This window comes from Melanerpes formicivorus, unplaced genomic scaffold (assembly GCF_026170545.1).
Source record: "Melanerpes formicivorus ecotype bairdi unplaced genomic scaffold, bMelFor1.0.p_v2 SCAF_173, whole genome shotgun sequence".
Classification (NCBI taxonomy): domain Eukaryota; kingdom Metazoa; phylum Chordata; class Aves; order Piciformes; family Picidae; genus Melanerpes; species Melanerpes formicivorus.
In genome coordinates, this window is record NW_027142525.1 from 421,332 (window position 1) to 434,889 (window position 13,558).

Below are 13,558 nucleotides of genomic sequence, written 5' to 3' on the forward strand. Positions count from 1 at the left end.
ACAGCAACTAGCACAGGCTGGAGAGACACCACAGCACAGCTGGATGGCAGGGAACTTGCTTCAGAGGCCGGAGAACCTCATGGGAGCTCCTGGGCTTATTTTATCAAGTCACCTCTCAGCCTCCAAGGCAGCAGGGGAAAAGCCTTCTCACATCTGTGTGGGAGTGGGGAGGGTGTTAACTTAATCCACTTCTGCCCTTCTGACAGAGTTGGCTTCCAAAGTGGCCACCAGAAACCACAGGGCAGAGGAGTACTGAGCAGCCAGCCCAGGCAGCTCCTTCATCCAGACAGCTCTCAGAGGCTAACACAGGGTTAGGCTCATGTTTTATCCTTGCCTTGCAAACCCTGGGTGCCTTTGCTCCTCCAGTGTCAAGCAGTATCATAGTATCAGTCAGGATATCAGGACTAGGGGGAATGGAATGAAGCTGGAGGTGGGGAGATTCAGGCTGGAGGGGAGGAGGAAGTTCTTCCCCATGAGAGTGGTGAAGCCCTGGAATGGGTTGTGCAGGGAGGTGGTTGAGGCCCTGTCCCTGGAGGTGTTTAAGCCCAGGCTGGATGGCTCTGGCCAGGCTGATCTAGTGTGGGGTGTCCCTGCCCATGGCAGGGGGGTTGGAACTAGATGATCCTTGTGGTCCCTTCCAACCCTGACTGATACTATGATGAAGCTGTTTAAAGACAATGCAAACTGCAAGTGAACTTTGTGTTGCCTGATGGAAGCTCCCAGGCCACACGAGGGCACCACCGGCACTCTGCTTTTCTCTATGGATTCAACGATTGGCTTTGTGCCTGTCCAAGGAGGAGCCAGGCACCTCCACGGACCTGATCACAGGAATGTCACAGCATTTGAGTGTCAGTGATGAGGAGCAGATGAGCTCTTACCAATTATGAAGTCTCAAGGTTGATGATGTTTACTATCCAGTCCAGAGAAGGGCAACAAAGCTGGGGAGGGGTCTGGAGCATAAGCTCTATGAGGAGAGGCTGAGGGAGCTGGGGTTGCTTAGCCTGGAGAGAAGGCTCAGGGGAGACCTTCTTGCTGTCTACCTGAAGGGAGGTTGTAGCCACGTGGGGGTTGGTCTCTTCTCCCAGGCAAGCAGCGCCAGAACATGAGGACACAGTCTCAAGCTGTGCCAGGGGAGGTTTAGGCTGGAGGTGAGGAAGAAATTCTACACAGAAAGAGAGATTGGCCATTGGAATGTGCTGCCCAGGGAGGTGGTGGGGTCAACATCCCTGAAGTTGTTTTAAGAAGAGCCTGGATGAGGCACTTAGTTCCATGGTCTAGTTGATTAGACAGGGTTGGGTGATTGGTTGGACTTGATGATCTTGGAAGTCTCTTTCAACCTGCGATGAACTTGGGCTACGGCTAAGCAGAGCTTAAGGCATGGCCAGACATCAGTTCATGAACAACAGTTCCACCTGCATTGCAGTGCTGCTGGACAGAAGAGCAGGAAGGAGAGAGGCTGGGAGCTTACCTGGACGGCAGAGATGTGCATGCTGGTCCTCCTCATCAACACAGACTCCTAAGCACCAGGCGTGGTAGGCAAACGCAAAGAGGTCCTCGGGCTTGGCGGGGCGGGCGATGGCTCGGTTCAGCCGCTTCAGCCACTCCTGGCACTGCTTGAAGGTGGAAAAATGGCACCTGCAACCCCAAATGCAAATCACCCTCAGGGAGCCACCCAGACAAAGAGGCACAGACAGGGAGCTCTGCTCCACTTCACCAGGAAAAAGGAAGGAAGCGGCAAGACTCAGTGGCCCTGGCCGGGGACAGCTCCGTTCCCCGGCAGCGCAGTGAGAGCAGAGCTCCGAGGGCAGCTGGACTGCAGCAGCCCCTAGAGCAGGGCAATAAAGCAGGTACCTGATCACTTTGGAGTCCTTGCAGACAATGTGAAGCTGGAACATATCCCGACACTCCACACTCTCCATCATCCTCAAAGGCACCTGCAAGGGACAGATGTAGGGCATGAGAAGAGCCAGCAGATCACGCAGCAGACAGAGCAGCCTTGCCCCGGGCCTGTCATGCAGCCACGGCTCCGGCGGCAGTCATCAGCTGCTGGTTCCCAACCCACTCCCAGCTTCATGAAGCTTCATGACTCAGCAGGCAGCCACCATTGCTATTCTGATTTCTATTTCTATTCTGCCCCTGGGTAGTCTCCCACCTGGGGCCAGCTCCTGACTAACTCACATCCAGATGAGCACAGGTACCCGAGACAAACAAGAAAAAGATGAGAAGCCGAGAGAGAGAGTGGGAGAGAGCCTCAGGCTGTCACTGTCTGACTCTTAGTTGTTGATCTCCATAGAATCAATAAAGTTGGAAAAGACTTTAAGGTCATCTGCCCAACACCTCCATGACTACTGGACCATGCCCCAGAGTGCCACATCTACGTGTGTTCTGAGCACTTCCAGGGATGGTGACTCCACCACCTCCCTGGCAGCCTGCTCCAATCCCTGACCACTCTTGCAGTGAAGGAATTTTTCCTAACATCCAACCTAAACTTCCCCTGGTGCAGCTTGAGGCTATTTTCCTTTGTCCTGTTATTAGTTACTTGGGAGAAGAGGCCAACATCAGCCTCCAACTTCCTTTCAGGTAGGTAGTAAGGTCTTCTCTCAGCGTTCTGTTCTTCAGGCTAAACAACTCCTTCTCCCTCAGCCTCTCCTCCTAAGACTTGCTCTCCAAACCCTTCATCACCTTTGTTGCCCTGCTTCTCCAGGCAGAATTCTTACTAAAACTGGCCTGCTAGAGACCTCAACAAGTCTTAGAGCTGCCATGTTTGGTGCTTGAAGTTAAAGAGAACAGCACAGGAAAGCTCTAATCATTATCCAGTGGAAAACCCAATCCACGCACCACAACGCAGCAGCAAAGCAGCAGCTTGTGTGACCGGCAGTACCTAGCAACAGCACCAGGCTTGGCAGCCTTCAAGAGGCACGCTTCCCACAGCACAGACGTGGCTCATGTGCCCCACAAAACACTGTGAGAGGTGAAGGCTGAGGCAGCAGCAGCAGCAAAGCAGAGCCAGACTTACATTGATGACCGAATCCTTGAACTTGATATGAAGCCGGTAGTTGGAGATGGCGATCACGGCGTCGTTCGCATGGCCCAGATACTCCACTCCCTCACCCTGCAACACAGTGAATGGCACCTGGAAGGGAGACATCACTCATTCAACAGACAGGCAGAGCACTTTGCACACCAGAAATCCCAAGAGCCACTCTTCTGCCCACCTCTGCAGTGCATCTCTCTGGGGGGGCTGGGAAAAATCACTCACAGCAACGTGCTCTCTGAGCACTGCTCCTCACTGCCCAGCCCCGGCCGAGGGAGCTCCTCCCAAGGATGCTTCAGGAGCCAACAAGCACCTCCTGATGGAGAACTGCTGGCAGAGGAAGAGTTGTGACTACAAATGCCATCTAAACTAGGTGTGGGCATCTGGCAGGGAGGGTGTTCCATGGGGGCAGAGGGATTTACAGTCCCTGCTTTTTGGGAAGGGCAGACCCAGACCCCTGACACAGCCTGCAGGAAGGCTGGGGAGGGACTGCTCAGGATCTCAGGCAGTGATAGGACTAGGGGGAATGGAATGAAGCTGGAGGTGGGGAGATTCAGGCTGGAGCTGAGGAGGTTCTTCACCATGAGAGTGGTGAAGCACTGGAATGGGTTGTGCAGGGAGGTGGTTGAGACTCTGTCCCTGAAGGTGTTTAAGCCCAGGCTGGACGAGGCTCTGGTGAGGCTGATCTAGTGTGGGGTGTCCCTGCCCATGGCAGGGGGGTTGGAACTAGCTGATCCTTGTGGTCCCTTCCAACCCTGACTGATACTATGACACTATGACACAAGTGGTACAACAAAGGACATGAGCTGGGGAGTGCTCTGCACAGCTCCAGGCAGAGCCTCATGCAGCTGCAGTCCTCTGCCCCGAGCCAGTGTCACATCCACACACCTGCTGTGTCATTTAAAGGGAGGGGGCAGCTCTTAGCAGCACTGGTACCAGTCCAGGTGATAAATGCATCAAAGCATTGCCCATGTTCTGCCAGCACAGCCCTGAGGGAAGCTGTCTGTGGTTATTTGTGACTGAGGAACCTCTATTCAAGTACAGCAAGGCCAAGCACACAAGGTCCTGCACACAGGGCAATCTAAAGCACAGATACAGGCTGGGTAGAGGATGGATGGAGAGCAGCCCTGTGGAGAAGCACTTAGGGGTGCAAAGCTGCACATGAGTTAGCACCAAGTGCTGCCAGCCCAGAGCCAGCCTGGCCTGGGCTGATTCCCCAGCAGAGTGGGCAGCAGGGGCAGGAAGGGCATTCTGCCCCTCTGCTGCGACCGTCCCTGCAGTGCTGGGGCAGCTCTGGAGTCCTCAGCACAGACAGGGACCTGGTGGAGCAGGACCAGAGGAGGCCACAGCAATGCTGGGAGGGTTGGAAGCCCTCTGCTGCGAGGCCAGGCTGAGAGGGTTGGTGCTGTTCAGCCAGGGGAAGAAAAGGCTCCAGAAGACCTTCTGGTGGCATTTCTGGGCTTAACGAGACCAATCAGAACGCTGGGGGCAGACTTTTGAGCAGGGCCTGTTGTGACAGGCCAAGGGGTGATGGTTTAAACTGAAAGAGGGAGATTCAGACCACACATGGAAGGAAGTTTTTCACTTTGAAGGTGGTGAGACACTGGATCAGGCTGCCCAGAGGAGTTGTGGATGCCCCATCCCCTCTAAGGGTTCAAAGTCAGGCTAGGCAGGGCCTTGAGCAACCTGGCCTGGTGGGAGGTGTCCCTGCCCATGACAGGGGGCTTGGACTGGATGACCTTTAAGGTCCCTTCCAACACAACCCCTTCCATGACTCCATGTTTGCAGTTACCTGTGTTAGGTGTTCCTTTTAAACAGTGATTAAGATAACCAAGTCTCTTTCTCTTTCATCCCTCTCAGCTCAGACATGCCACAGCTATTTTTAAAGCAGGGGATCCTGGCAGATGGCCAAGTTTGATCTTTCTTGTGTTAGAAAACCCAGAACAGCCCTAAAATTCCCCAAGCCCCTTTTCCCTTTGCTCCCTTCCCTGAGTGCCACCTCTCCAGCAGGTAAATGTTGGCAACCACTGATGCAAAACAAGGTCGGGAAGGTTTGTCATTTCAGCCAGAGCCTTTGCCTGCCAGACAGGGCAGCTGATGAAACAATTCATGACAACTCTAATTAGCCCCAACCAGACCTTATTGCTGAGCTGTTTCCATGGCTGGGGTGTATGCTGCCTAAAAAAATTTGGGATCTCCTGGCTTGCAGACTCCCTGTGCAAGAGACAATGATGCAAACTTCTACCCTCTTCAGTTAGCTGGACAGAAATAACCACCTCAGACTGGCATCTGCTTGCTCTTGAAGAAGGTTTCATTGTTTGATGCTAAGAGAACACACTCCCTGTGTTTCTGCAGTTTATCTCTGCAGGCTTGCCAGAGCTGTTTATAGCTGGCATGTGTTCCTTCTGCTTATGTGGCTCTCTCACACAGCACCAGAAGGGAGAGGGATCAGAAACAGGATGGTGAAACTGCAGGATCTGAGAGAGGGGAATCCTGGAATGAAATGACAGGTGCCTGGATCCAGCTTGTTATCAGGCTGGGGCTGTCCTTTTAGGCTTCAAGAGGATAACAATTGACTGAACCTAAGCTACCCTTTGTGGGGGGGATGAACTTCATGGGCCTCCACACAGAAGGCTAAAGCAGCTTCTGCTTTTCTCCAGGCAGTCTGAGCTCAGAGCTGCCTCGGTGGCTTCACCTCCTGCAGGCTACAGACCTGCAGCCTTGACCCTGTACAATTCCTCAGCCCACCCTTGCTCCTCTGAGTGGCTACATTGAGGTCCTGCTTTGATCAGCACCAAGATGCTGTCATAGACTAGAACCACAGAATCATTAAGGTTGGAGAAAACCTCCAAGATCAGAGTCCAGCTGTCAGTGTGTGGCTCTGAAACAGTGATTGCTATGCTCAGCAGAATGCCCTTAGCTCTGGATTCAGTCCTGCAGATGTTCTTTTGGGGAAGGGAAGCAGTTCCCTGCAGGCTGCTTGCCATGGAGGTCCCTGCAGGGCTGTGATAACCTGTGTGGACAGCTGAAGGTCCCTTGGGGAAGGCAGGTGAAAGCTTGGAAGAACACAAAGGCCTTCTCCAGCTATCAATCAGAGCAAACACATCAGGTGAGCCTGGCTCCAGCCAGAGGAGGAGGAGGATGAGCACTGGGACAAGGTAGCAGCAGAAGCTAACCTGGAGGCCTAGGTCTCCCTGCTCAGGATAATGCCCATGCTGCACAGCAGCAACAGCACCCAGGGCTCTTTTCAGGGCCCGCTGCAGCAGAAGGCTGGCACCATATGGAGGCTTCTCTCCAACAGCTCTGCAGCAGGAAAACGCCAGGAGCAGTGTGTGCTAGGGCCAGAGCAGCCATTGCAGCGGCTCGGCCTGGCCCTGATGCCCGGCCCGGCCCGAGAGCATCAAGCTGCAGCAGCGTGAGGCAGGCAGCAGCTCAGGCAGAGGACAGGGAATGCCCAGGCCAGCAGCTCTGTGTTGCATCACGCTCCAGCCGCGTTTCCAAGCAGCAGCTGCGGCGCTGCACGAATGGCAGCGGCTTGGCAGGGCCGGGGAGGCAGGGCCAGGGCAGGGCTCTGCCGTCAGCAGCCTCCAGGCAGACAGCAGGCCCTGCCAGGCCCAGCGTGACCTACAGCAGCAGCCGGCCCGCAGGCTGCGGAGCGCGGCCTGGGCTGCGGAGCAGCTCTCGGGGCTCCGGCCGGCCGCACCCCAAAGCCCTCCTGGTGTGCCTCCTCCCTTACCTGCAGTGACTCTTCCTCCTTCACGAGCTCTTTCGGGGGGAACAAGTCCTTGGCCTGGATATACTCCAAACTGGGAGGGCCTTCCTCGCCCTGCAGTGCAAACAGAACACACATTGAGACAGGCCCCAGCCAACGGGGGGTACACAAAGCCAAAAGCCAGGCTGCTGGATGCTGCTGGCACCCCAACACCTTGAGGATCCCCTGAACCCGTGCATGGAAGCATCTGCTCTGCCTCCAGACCCCACTCCCTGCACTGCAGCACCCCAGCAGTTCCTCAGGCTGTTACAGAACACCCACAGCACAGGGAAAGATTGGAGCAGGTCTCAACATCCCATCTTGTCCAAACATGTGGCATGGGGAAAGCCAAGCAGATCCCCCCTGCCCATGCAGAGGGTGCTGGGATGCTGTGACAGCACTTTGCCACAGCAAGCCTTGCCCCACTGCCTTCACTACAACACCACAGCAGAAACAACCTAACACAGGTTTCCATCTGCAGCCCACCTCTGACCTACTCTCCCTCCTCTCATGCTCACAAGGCCTCTTTCTTCTGGCAGTTTTCATTTGCATTCTTTGCCCAGAGAAAGCTGGAAAGAGCCTGAAGCTTTCTGAGGGACCATGTAAGTGTGCAAGGGAACCATGTAACCACAGCATCCAAGTGCACCCAATGCACAGTGTGGGCTGGTGACTGGTGACAGCACCCAGGCAGAGACTTCCTTCATCCTCAGGGCAGCTGAAGATGTCTGACCTGCCCCAGATGGACACCCTGGACAACCCAGGGAGGCCTCAGAGAAGTGGTCCAAGAGGCCACATGGAGGCTGGCCATGCCACCCTTGGAAAAGTGGGGAAAGTGTCTCAGTCTGGGACTTGTGAGTCTTCAGCCACTCGTGAAATCTCAGTCCCAGTTCTCACCTCTGGCTCTCTCACACCACCACCCCAACAAGCAGCATCCAGACACTCAGCTGAGGATGTTCACAGCTGGGAGCCCGGAATAGTGTTAACTCCTCATGTACTCAGGGTGGGACTGCTCTCTTCAGAATGCCTCTTGCTCTCTGTCTGCTCAAGGCTCAGCACTTAGGCAATACTCTGCTCTGCAAGCATCAGATACTGTTTTTAAATGAAATATCTTTCTAGATAAGTCACTCAAGCCAGAACCCTAAATCTCAGGCTGAAGAAATGAGGACCTAACTCTTTTGGCTTGGTTGTGTTTAAAATGGAGCTCAATCCCCACTCAAGCCTCAGTACCCCCAGGTGCAGCCCAGCCTGAAGAGCTCCATGGACCTCAGACTGGAGCAGCTGGACCCCACAGAGCCCACCTCCTCCCCAGGTCCAGAGGTGCCTATGCCCACACTGCCTGCAGCTAGCACAAAACTCAGCATCAACCCCAGCTGGGGCCCTGCCCTTCCCCACCCATTCACCAGGTCCCTGCATGAAGCCATGAGAGAGACAGTGCACAGCATCTGCTCCAGCAGTCACCAGTTACCAAAGACCACAGGGGGCTCAGGGGCCTCTCCTGCCAGCAGCTTGCTCTGACGCTGAGGCACCAGCCCAGGAGAGCACAAAGGAAAGGTGTGTGCCTCTGAGCCAGCCCAGGAGCAGAGATCCTCTGCCATCACCACTTGGCAGCTTGCAAAGAAATCCCAGTGAGCAGCAGGAACTGGAACAGGGCAGCCCAAGCTCTCCACCCGCCTGGCTGTCCTTGAGTCCCACCTCGCCTGCAGCACAGGACAGGCAGCAGGCTTAGCATCTCCTGCCACAGCCCCATCCCGGGGCTCCAGCAGGGCAGGGGGCTCAGGACCTCACGCTCCTCACCAGCCAGCCATCTCCTGAAGCCCTCAGAAGCCATTTGGCCACGAGTCCTTCTGGGTAGGGGGCTCTCTGCAGTAAGTGGCATCAGCTCTCCTCTGAGCAAGGAAACTCCCGTGCCCAAAGGTATAAAGAGACAGAGAGCTCAGGACCTCCTCCCACTACACCACCATCCTGGCAGCACCAGCACTGGAGGGGGGTCTGGCACACCCCAGCCACGGTGGGAGCTCCCCTGGGCTGGGCTGCTCTCAGAAGGTAATTTTTCAGCTCCAGGGGAGGGCTGGCCGGGGCCGGTGCGGCGCGGCACGGCACCCTGCCCCGGGGCTGCACAGCCGACTCACCCCGCGGTGCCCTTGGGCACAGCACAGCAGAGACCGGGGTGACGGTGATGTGGGAGGGAGGAGAGAAAGGGCTCCCCCTTTGCAGGGGGCGTCACACTGGGCCAGGCAGATCCAGGGCAGGAAGATCCGCACGCAGCCCGGCCTCAAGGACAGGCCTGATCTGGGCAGCCAGCTCAGCACGGGAGCTGGAGAGAAGAGGTGGAGGGAGAAGCTGGCCTCCAGCCCCGCTTGCATGGAGGAGAGGAGGAGGAGGAGGAGGAGGAAGAAAAGCAGCACTTACAAAGCAGTTGAGCATGGAGCAGGAGACGCGGCCTGGCAGACTCATGTTCAATTCCCGAGGCGGCAGCAGGGCCGGCAGCGGGCAAGCAGCATCTCCTTCCTCTGCCCCTCCGCCGCCGGCTCCCAAACCTCCCGGCCGGGCTTGCCGCAGCCTCCGCGCTCCGCCGCCAAGGGCAGGAGCATCCCTGCCGCCGGGGACCGCAGCAGGTGCCCGCCGCCGCCGCCGCCGCTCGATGCCGCTGACAATGGAGGCAGGGAGGGCGGAGGACGGCCAGACTCCACCTACCTCCGAAGGCCGCCGAGAGCGGCTCTGCCATCCAAGTGTCTCCCTGACAGAAAATGGAGAGCCCGCCGGGCAGGGCTCAGCCCTCCTCTCCCGCTCCCGGCCCCCGGGGCAGAGCCTGGCAGCGGGCGGCTGCCCCCGCGGCGTGCCCAGCCCTGGCGAGCGGCGCGGCAGGGCTGCCTGCCGGCGGATGCGCCCCGGCCCGGGGGCTCCGGGGGCTCCGCCGGCACCTGCCTCGTGCTGGGAGCACCGGGAACAATAGCGGCCGGCAGGCTCCGAGCCCCGGGCCCCGCTTTGCGGGGCTCAGCCGGGAGCCGCTGGCCGCAAACCCTCCCCTGCCATGCCGCCGCCGGCCCGGTCCTGGCTGCATGGGCAGGGAGGGGAGCACAAAGGGGCTGCCCCGCCGCATCCCCGCTGCCCGGCGCTCCCGAGCCGCTCAGTCCTCCCTCCCAGGAGCTGCCGTGTGCGCAGGGGGTAGCCGGCTGTCCCTGCCTCCCAGTAGCACCAGTGTGCTAGAGCTTGCTCGCCGGTGATCACAAGGCTCCCCGGGGCCACCGCTCAGAGGATGGTTGTGGTTGGAAGAGGTCTTTAAGGTCACTGAATCCAACCATTAACCCAGCACTGTCGCTAAACCACGGCCCTCAGCACCACATCTACATGGCTTTGAAACCCCTCCAGGGATGGGGGAGACCCCAATGCCCTGGGCTTGACGACCCCTTCAGGGAAGCAACTGTTCCTCATGTCCAACCTAAACCTCTCCTGGCACAACCTGAGGTCATTTCATAGAATGAGTAAGGAGACACCTCCCACCAGCCCAGGTTGCTCACAGCCTCATCCAACCTGGCTGTGAACACCACAGGGAGGGGGCATAGAATCATAGAATCAACCAGGTTGGAAAACACCTCAGAGATCATCAAGTCCAACCTGTCATCCAATACCTCATGACTGCTAAACCATGGCTCCAAGTGCCACATCCAATCCCCCTCTTGAACACCTCCAGGGATGGGGACTCCACCACCTCCCTGGGCAGCACATCCCAATGGCTAACAACTCTCTCTGGGAAGAAATTTCTCTTCACCTCCAGCCTAAATCTCCCCTGGCACAGCTTGAGACTGTGTCCTCTTGTTCTGGTGCTGCTTGTCTGGGAGAAGAGACCAACCCCCTCCTGGCTCTTGTCCTATCAGCTCTCCTCACTGACTGCTTGCATGTCAGCTCCTGGGGGATGTTTCACCACCTCCAGCTGAGCAATGGTTGCAGACCATGGGCAGATGCCTCAGGGGCAGGGAATGCTGTGGGCTCAGCATCCAGCTCCCCAGGAACTGACTTCTGCTACCTGTTGTTCCTCAAGCCTGGGTGCAAACATCAAGCTGCTCAGCTGCCTGTCCCAGAAGCCACGGGCCAGCAGGCTCCTGGCCCATGCCACCCCCATTCCTATCTCCTGCTGACACCCTGCCCTCCACCCCCCAGACCCAGAGTGAGAAGTTCTTTCTCACAATGCAAAACTACAGCCTGCCCCTTCATCAATCCTCCAAGGCAAAGGACCAACTATCTGGCTCAAATCACACCAGCTTTTTTCTCTCCTGGACCACCAAAACAGCACACAGCCTAGAGCTATTAAGCTCCTTTTAGATGTGGTTGCCCCTGTGCTCAGCACTGGTTAGGCCACACCTGGAGTCCTGTGTCCAGTTTTGGGCTTCTCAGTTTAAGAAGGACATTGAGAGACTTGAAGGTGTCCAGAGAAGGGCAAGAAAGCTGGGGAGGGGTCTGGAGCACAGCCCTGTGAGGAGAGGCTGAGGGAGCTGGGGTTGCTTAGCCTGCAGAAGAGGAGGCTCAGGGGAGACCTTCTTGCTCTCTCCAACTCCCTGAAGGGAGGTTGTAGCCAGGTGGGGGTTGGTCTCTTCTCCCAGGCAAGCAGGACCAGAACAAGAGGACACAGTCTCAAGCTGTGCCAGGAGAGGTTTAGGCTGGAGGTGAGGAAGTTCTTCATAGAAAGAGAGATTGGCCATTGGGATGTGCTGCCCAGGGAGGTGGTGGAGTCCCCATCCCTGGAGGTGTTCAAAAAAGGCTTGGATGTGGCCCTTGGAGCCATGGTTTAGTTGTCAGGAGGTGTTAGGTTGGACTTGATGATCTCTGAGGTCTTTTCCCACCTGGCTGACTCTGTGAAAAGACCCATGGTGGCCTTTGATGGTTGGACTCAATGATCTTAGAGGCCTTTTCCAACTGAAACAACTCTATGACTCTATAAGACACCCCAGCTATCTCTCCCTAGAAATAGCCACACCAGCTCCAGTAGCTCTTCCTCAAATCAGGATCTGGGCATTTCTCCACCAAGCCCTTAGGAGTGAGACCCTTCTGAGGCTCTTTGACCACGAGACAGCTTTGTAACACCCAGACCTGCTGCCTGCTGGCACCACAGGGCAGCAGTGCCCAGGCAGAAAGCAGGTCTGCGAAAGCAAGCACAGCAAACCACCCCACAGGTCACAGTCACTGCTCAGGATGGAAGCCCCAGAAGAAAACACAACTGCACCCAGAGATAAGCCCTGAAATCCCTTTGCCAGCTCAGGTCCACCTTGCCCCCCGGTGCACGGTGGGTGAACGTGAGGCACTGCCCAGCCTTGGGGGCCCCCAACTCCAGCTGACACCCACAAACCAAAATGCCTTTTCAGTATTCAGTATTCCTAAGGTTGGAAGAGACCTTCATTCCACACAGAGCCAAGATGAGCACAGGGAGTTAGGGAGGAGGTGATGGATGGGTCTTGGCCAAACCCGAGCGGCAGCGGAGGCTCTCTGCTTCCTGCAGGTTCTCCTCTGGAAGAGTGCCAGAGGTCTGCTGGGAAACCAGAGCAGTGAAAGGTGGAAAGAATCTTTTCCACTGCAGCTGTCACAACTGCAAACCCAGTTTTGGTTTCCCTCACATGCACCAGGAGGAAAGCAGCAAGGCACATCTGGGGCGAAGAGCTGAAGCACAGAAGCCTCTGGGGCAGAACACGCCGCGCTGTTTAACACACCGAGGGCATGCACCACCTGCCCAGCCTTCAGAACGTACAAGAACGTGCCCAAGGAGTTAGGAAGGCTGCTCCAGCCCACAGGGAGACTTTTAGGACCAGCACTGAGCTCAGGACCTGGCACAGGGACCATTTCCAGCTCGAGTTGCAGAAGGACCTTTGTAACCCTAAGCTGCAGCTGCGCACAGTTAAAAGGTTGCTCAGCAGATCCTTAGTTTGAATTTCCACCCTAGGCTGACCCGAACCTCCACAAATAGATCTTCTCCCCCTCTCACTTTTTTTTGGCACTTCTGGCATCAGAAAAAGGCTCACACATGGCTAAGAAACTTCTGCCCAACAGCCAAGCTTGGTGCAGAACCGAAAGCAGAGCTTACCCCCGAGCTCAGCAGCATCTCACAGGCTCATGTGCAGGAGGAACCAGATTCAAGCCCCACTGCTTCCACCTCTTCCTCTGACAGCCCCTGAAATACCTGCTCCCATTGCCACCCACACAAGCCCATGAGGGCAGCAGCGCTGGCAGCGAGACCTCCTGGTGCCAGGCAGCCTGGGTGGCCAGCTCCAGGAATGCTGAGCACTTGCAGCCCTCATTTAGCTGGCTTAGCTAGAGGGATTTCCTAAATGCCACCTCAGATGCCAGCTGAACAGCTGGCATTTGCTCTGCCACCACCAAGCCCCCCAGCAGCAGGGCCCTCTGCCACCACCAAGCCCATGCCACCACTAACCGCCCCCCCGACCCCTCTGCCACCACTAACCCCATGCCACCACTAACCTCTTCCCCACCAGACCCCCTCTGCCACCACTAACCCCATGCCACCACTAACCTCTTCCCCACCAGACCCCCTCTGCCACCACTAACCCCATGCCACCACTAACCTCTCCCCCACCAGACCCCCTCTGCCACCACTAATCCCATGCCACCACTAACCACCCCCCAGACCCCTCTGCCACCACTAACCCCCACCCCCAGACCCCTCTGCCACCACTAACCCCCCTCCACCAGACTCCTCTGCCACCACTAACCCCCAACCCCAGACCCCTCTGCCACCACTAACCCCCCTCCACCAGACCCCTCTGCCA

General features: G+C 57.0%; 1 protein-coding gene across 3 annotated transcripts in view; it reads right to left on the bottom strand.

Annotated features, from left to right (window-relative positions):
* The window catches only part of MTMR4 (myotubularin related protein 4), a 72,069-nt gene that overhangs the window by 24,541 nt on the left and 33,970 nt on the right, over positions 1–13,558 (bottom strand). For all 3 annotated transcript variants that reach the window (XM_068169250.1, XM_068169252.1, XM_068169251.1), the window contains exons 3-6: positions 6,771–6,860; positions 3,017–3,133; positions 1,852–1,934; positions 1,469–1,635 (exon numbers count right to left, since the gene is read on the bottom strand). In XM_068169250.1, coding sequence (XP_068025351.1) covers positions 1,469–1,635; positions 1,852–1,934; positions 3,017–3,133; positions 6,771–6,860 — 457 coding nt within the window. The remainder of the gene's footprint in view (positions 1–1,468; positions 1,636–1,851; positions 1,935–3,016; positions 3,134–6,770; positions 6,861–13,558) is intronic.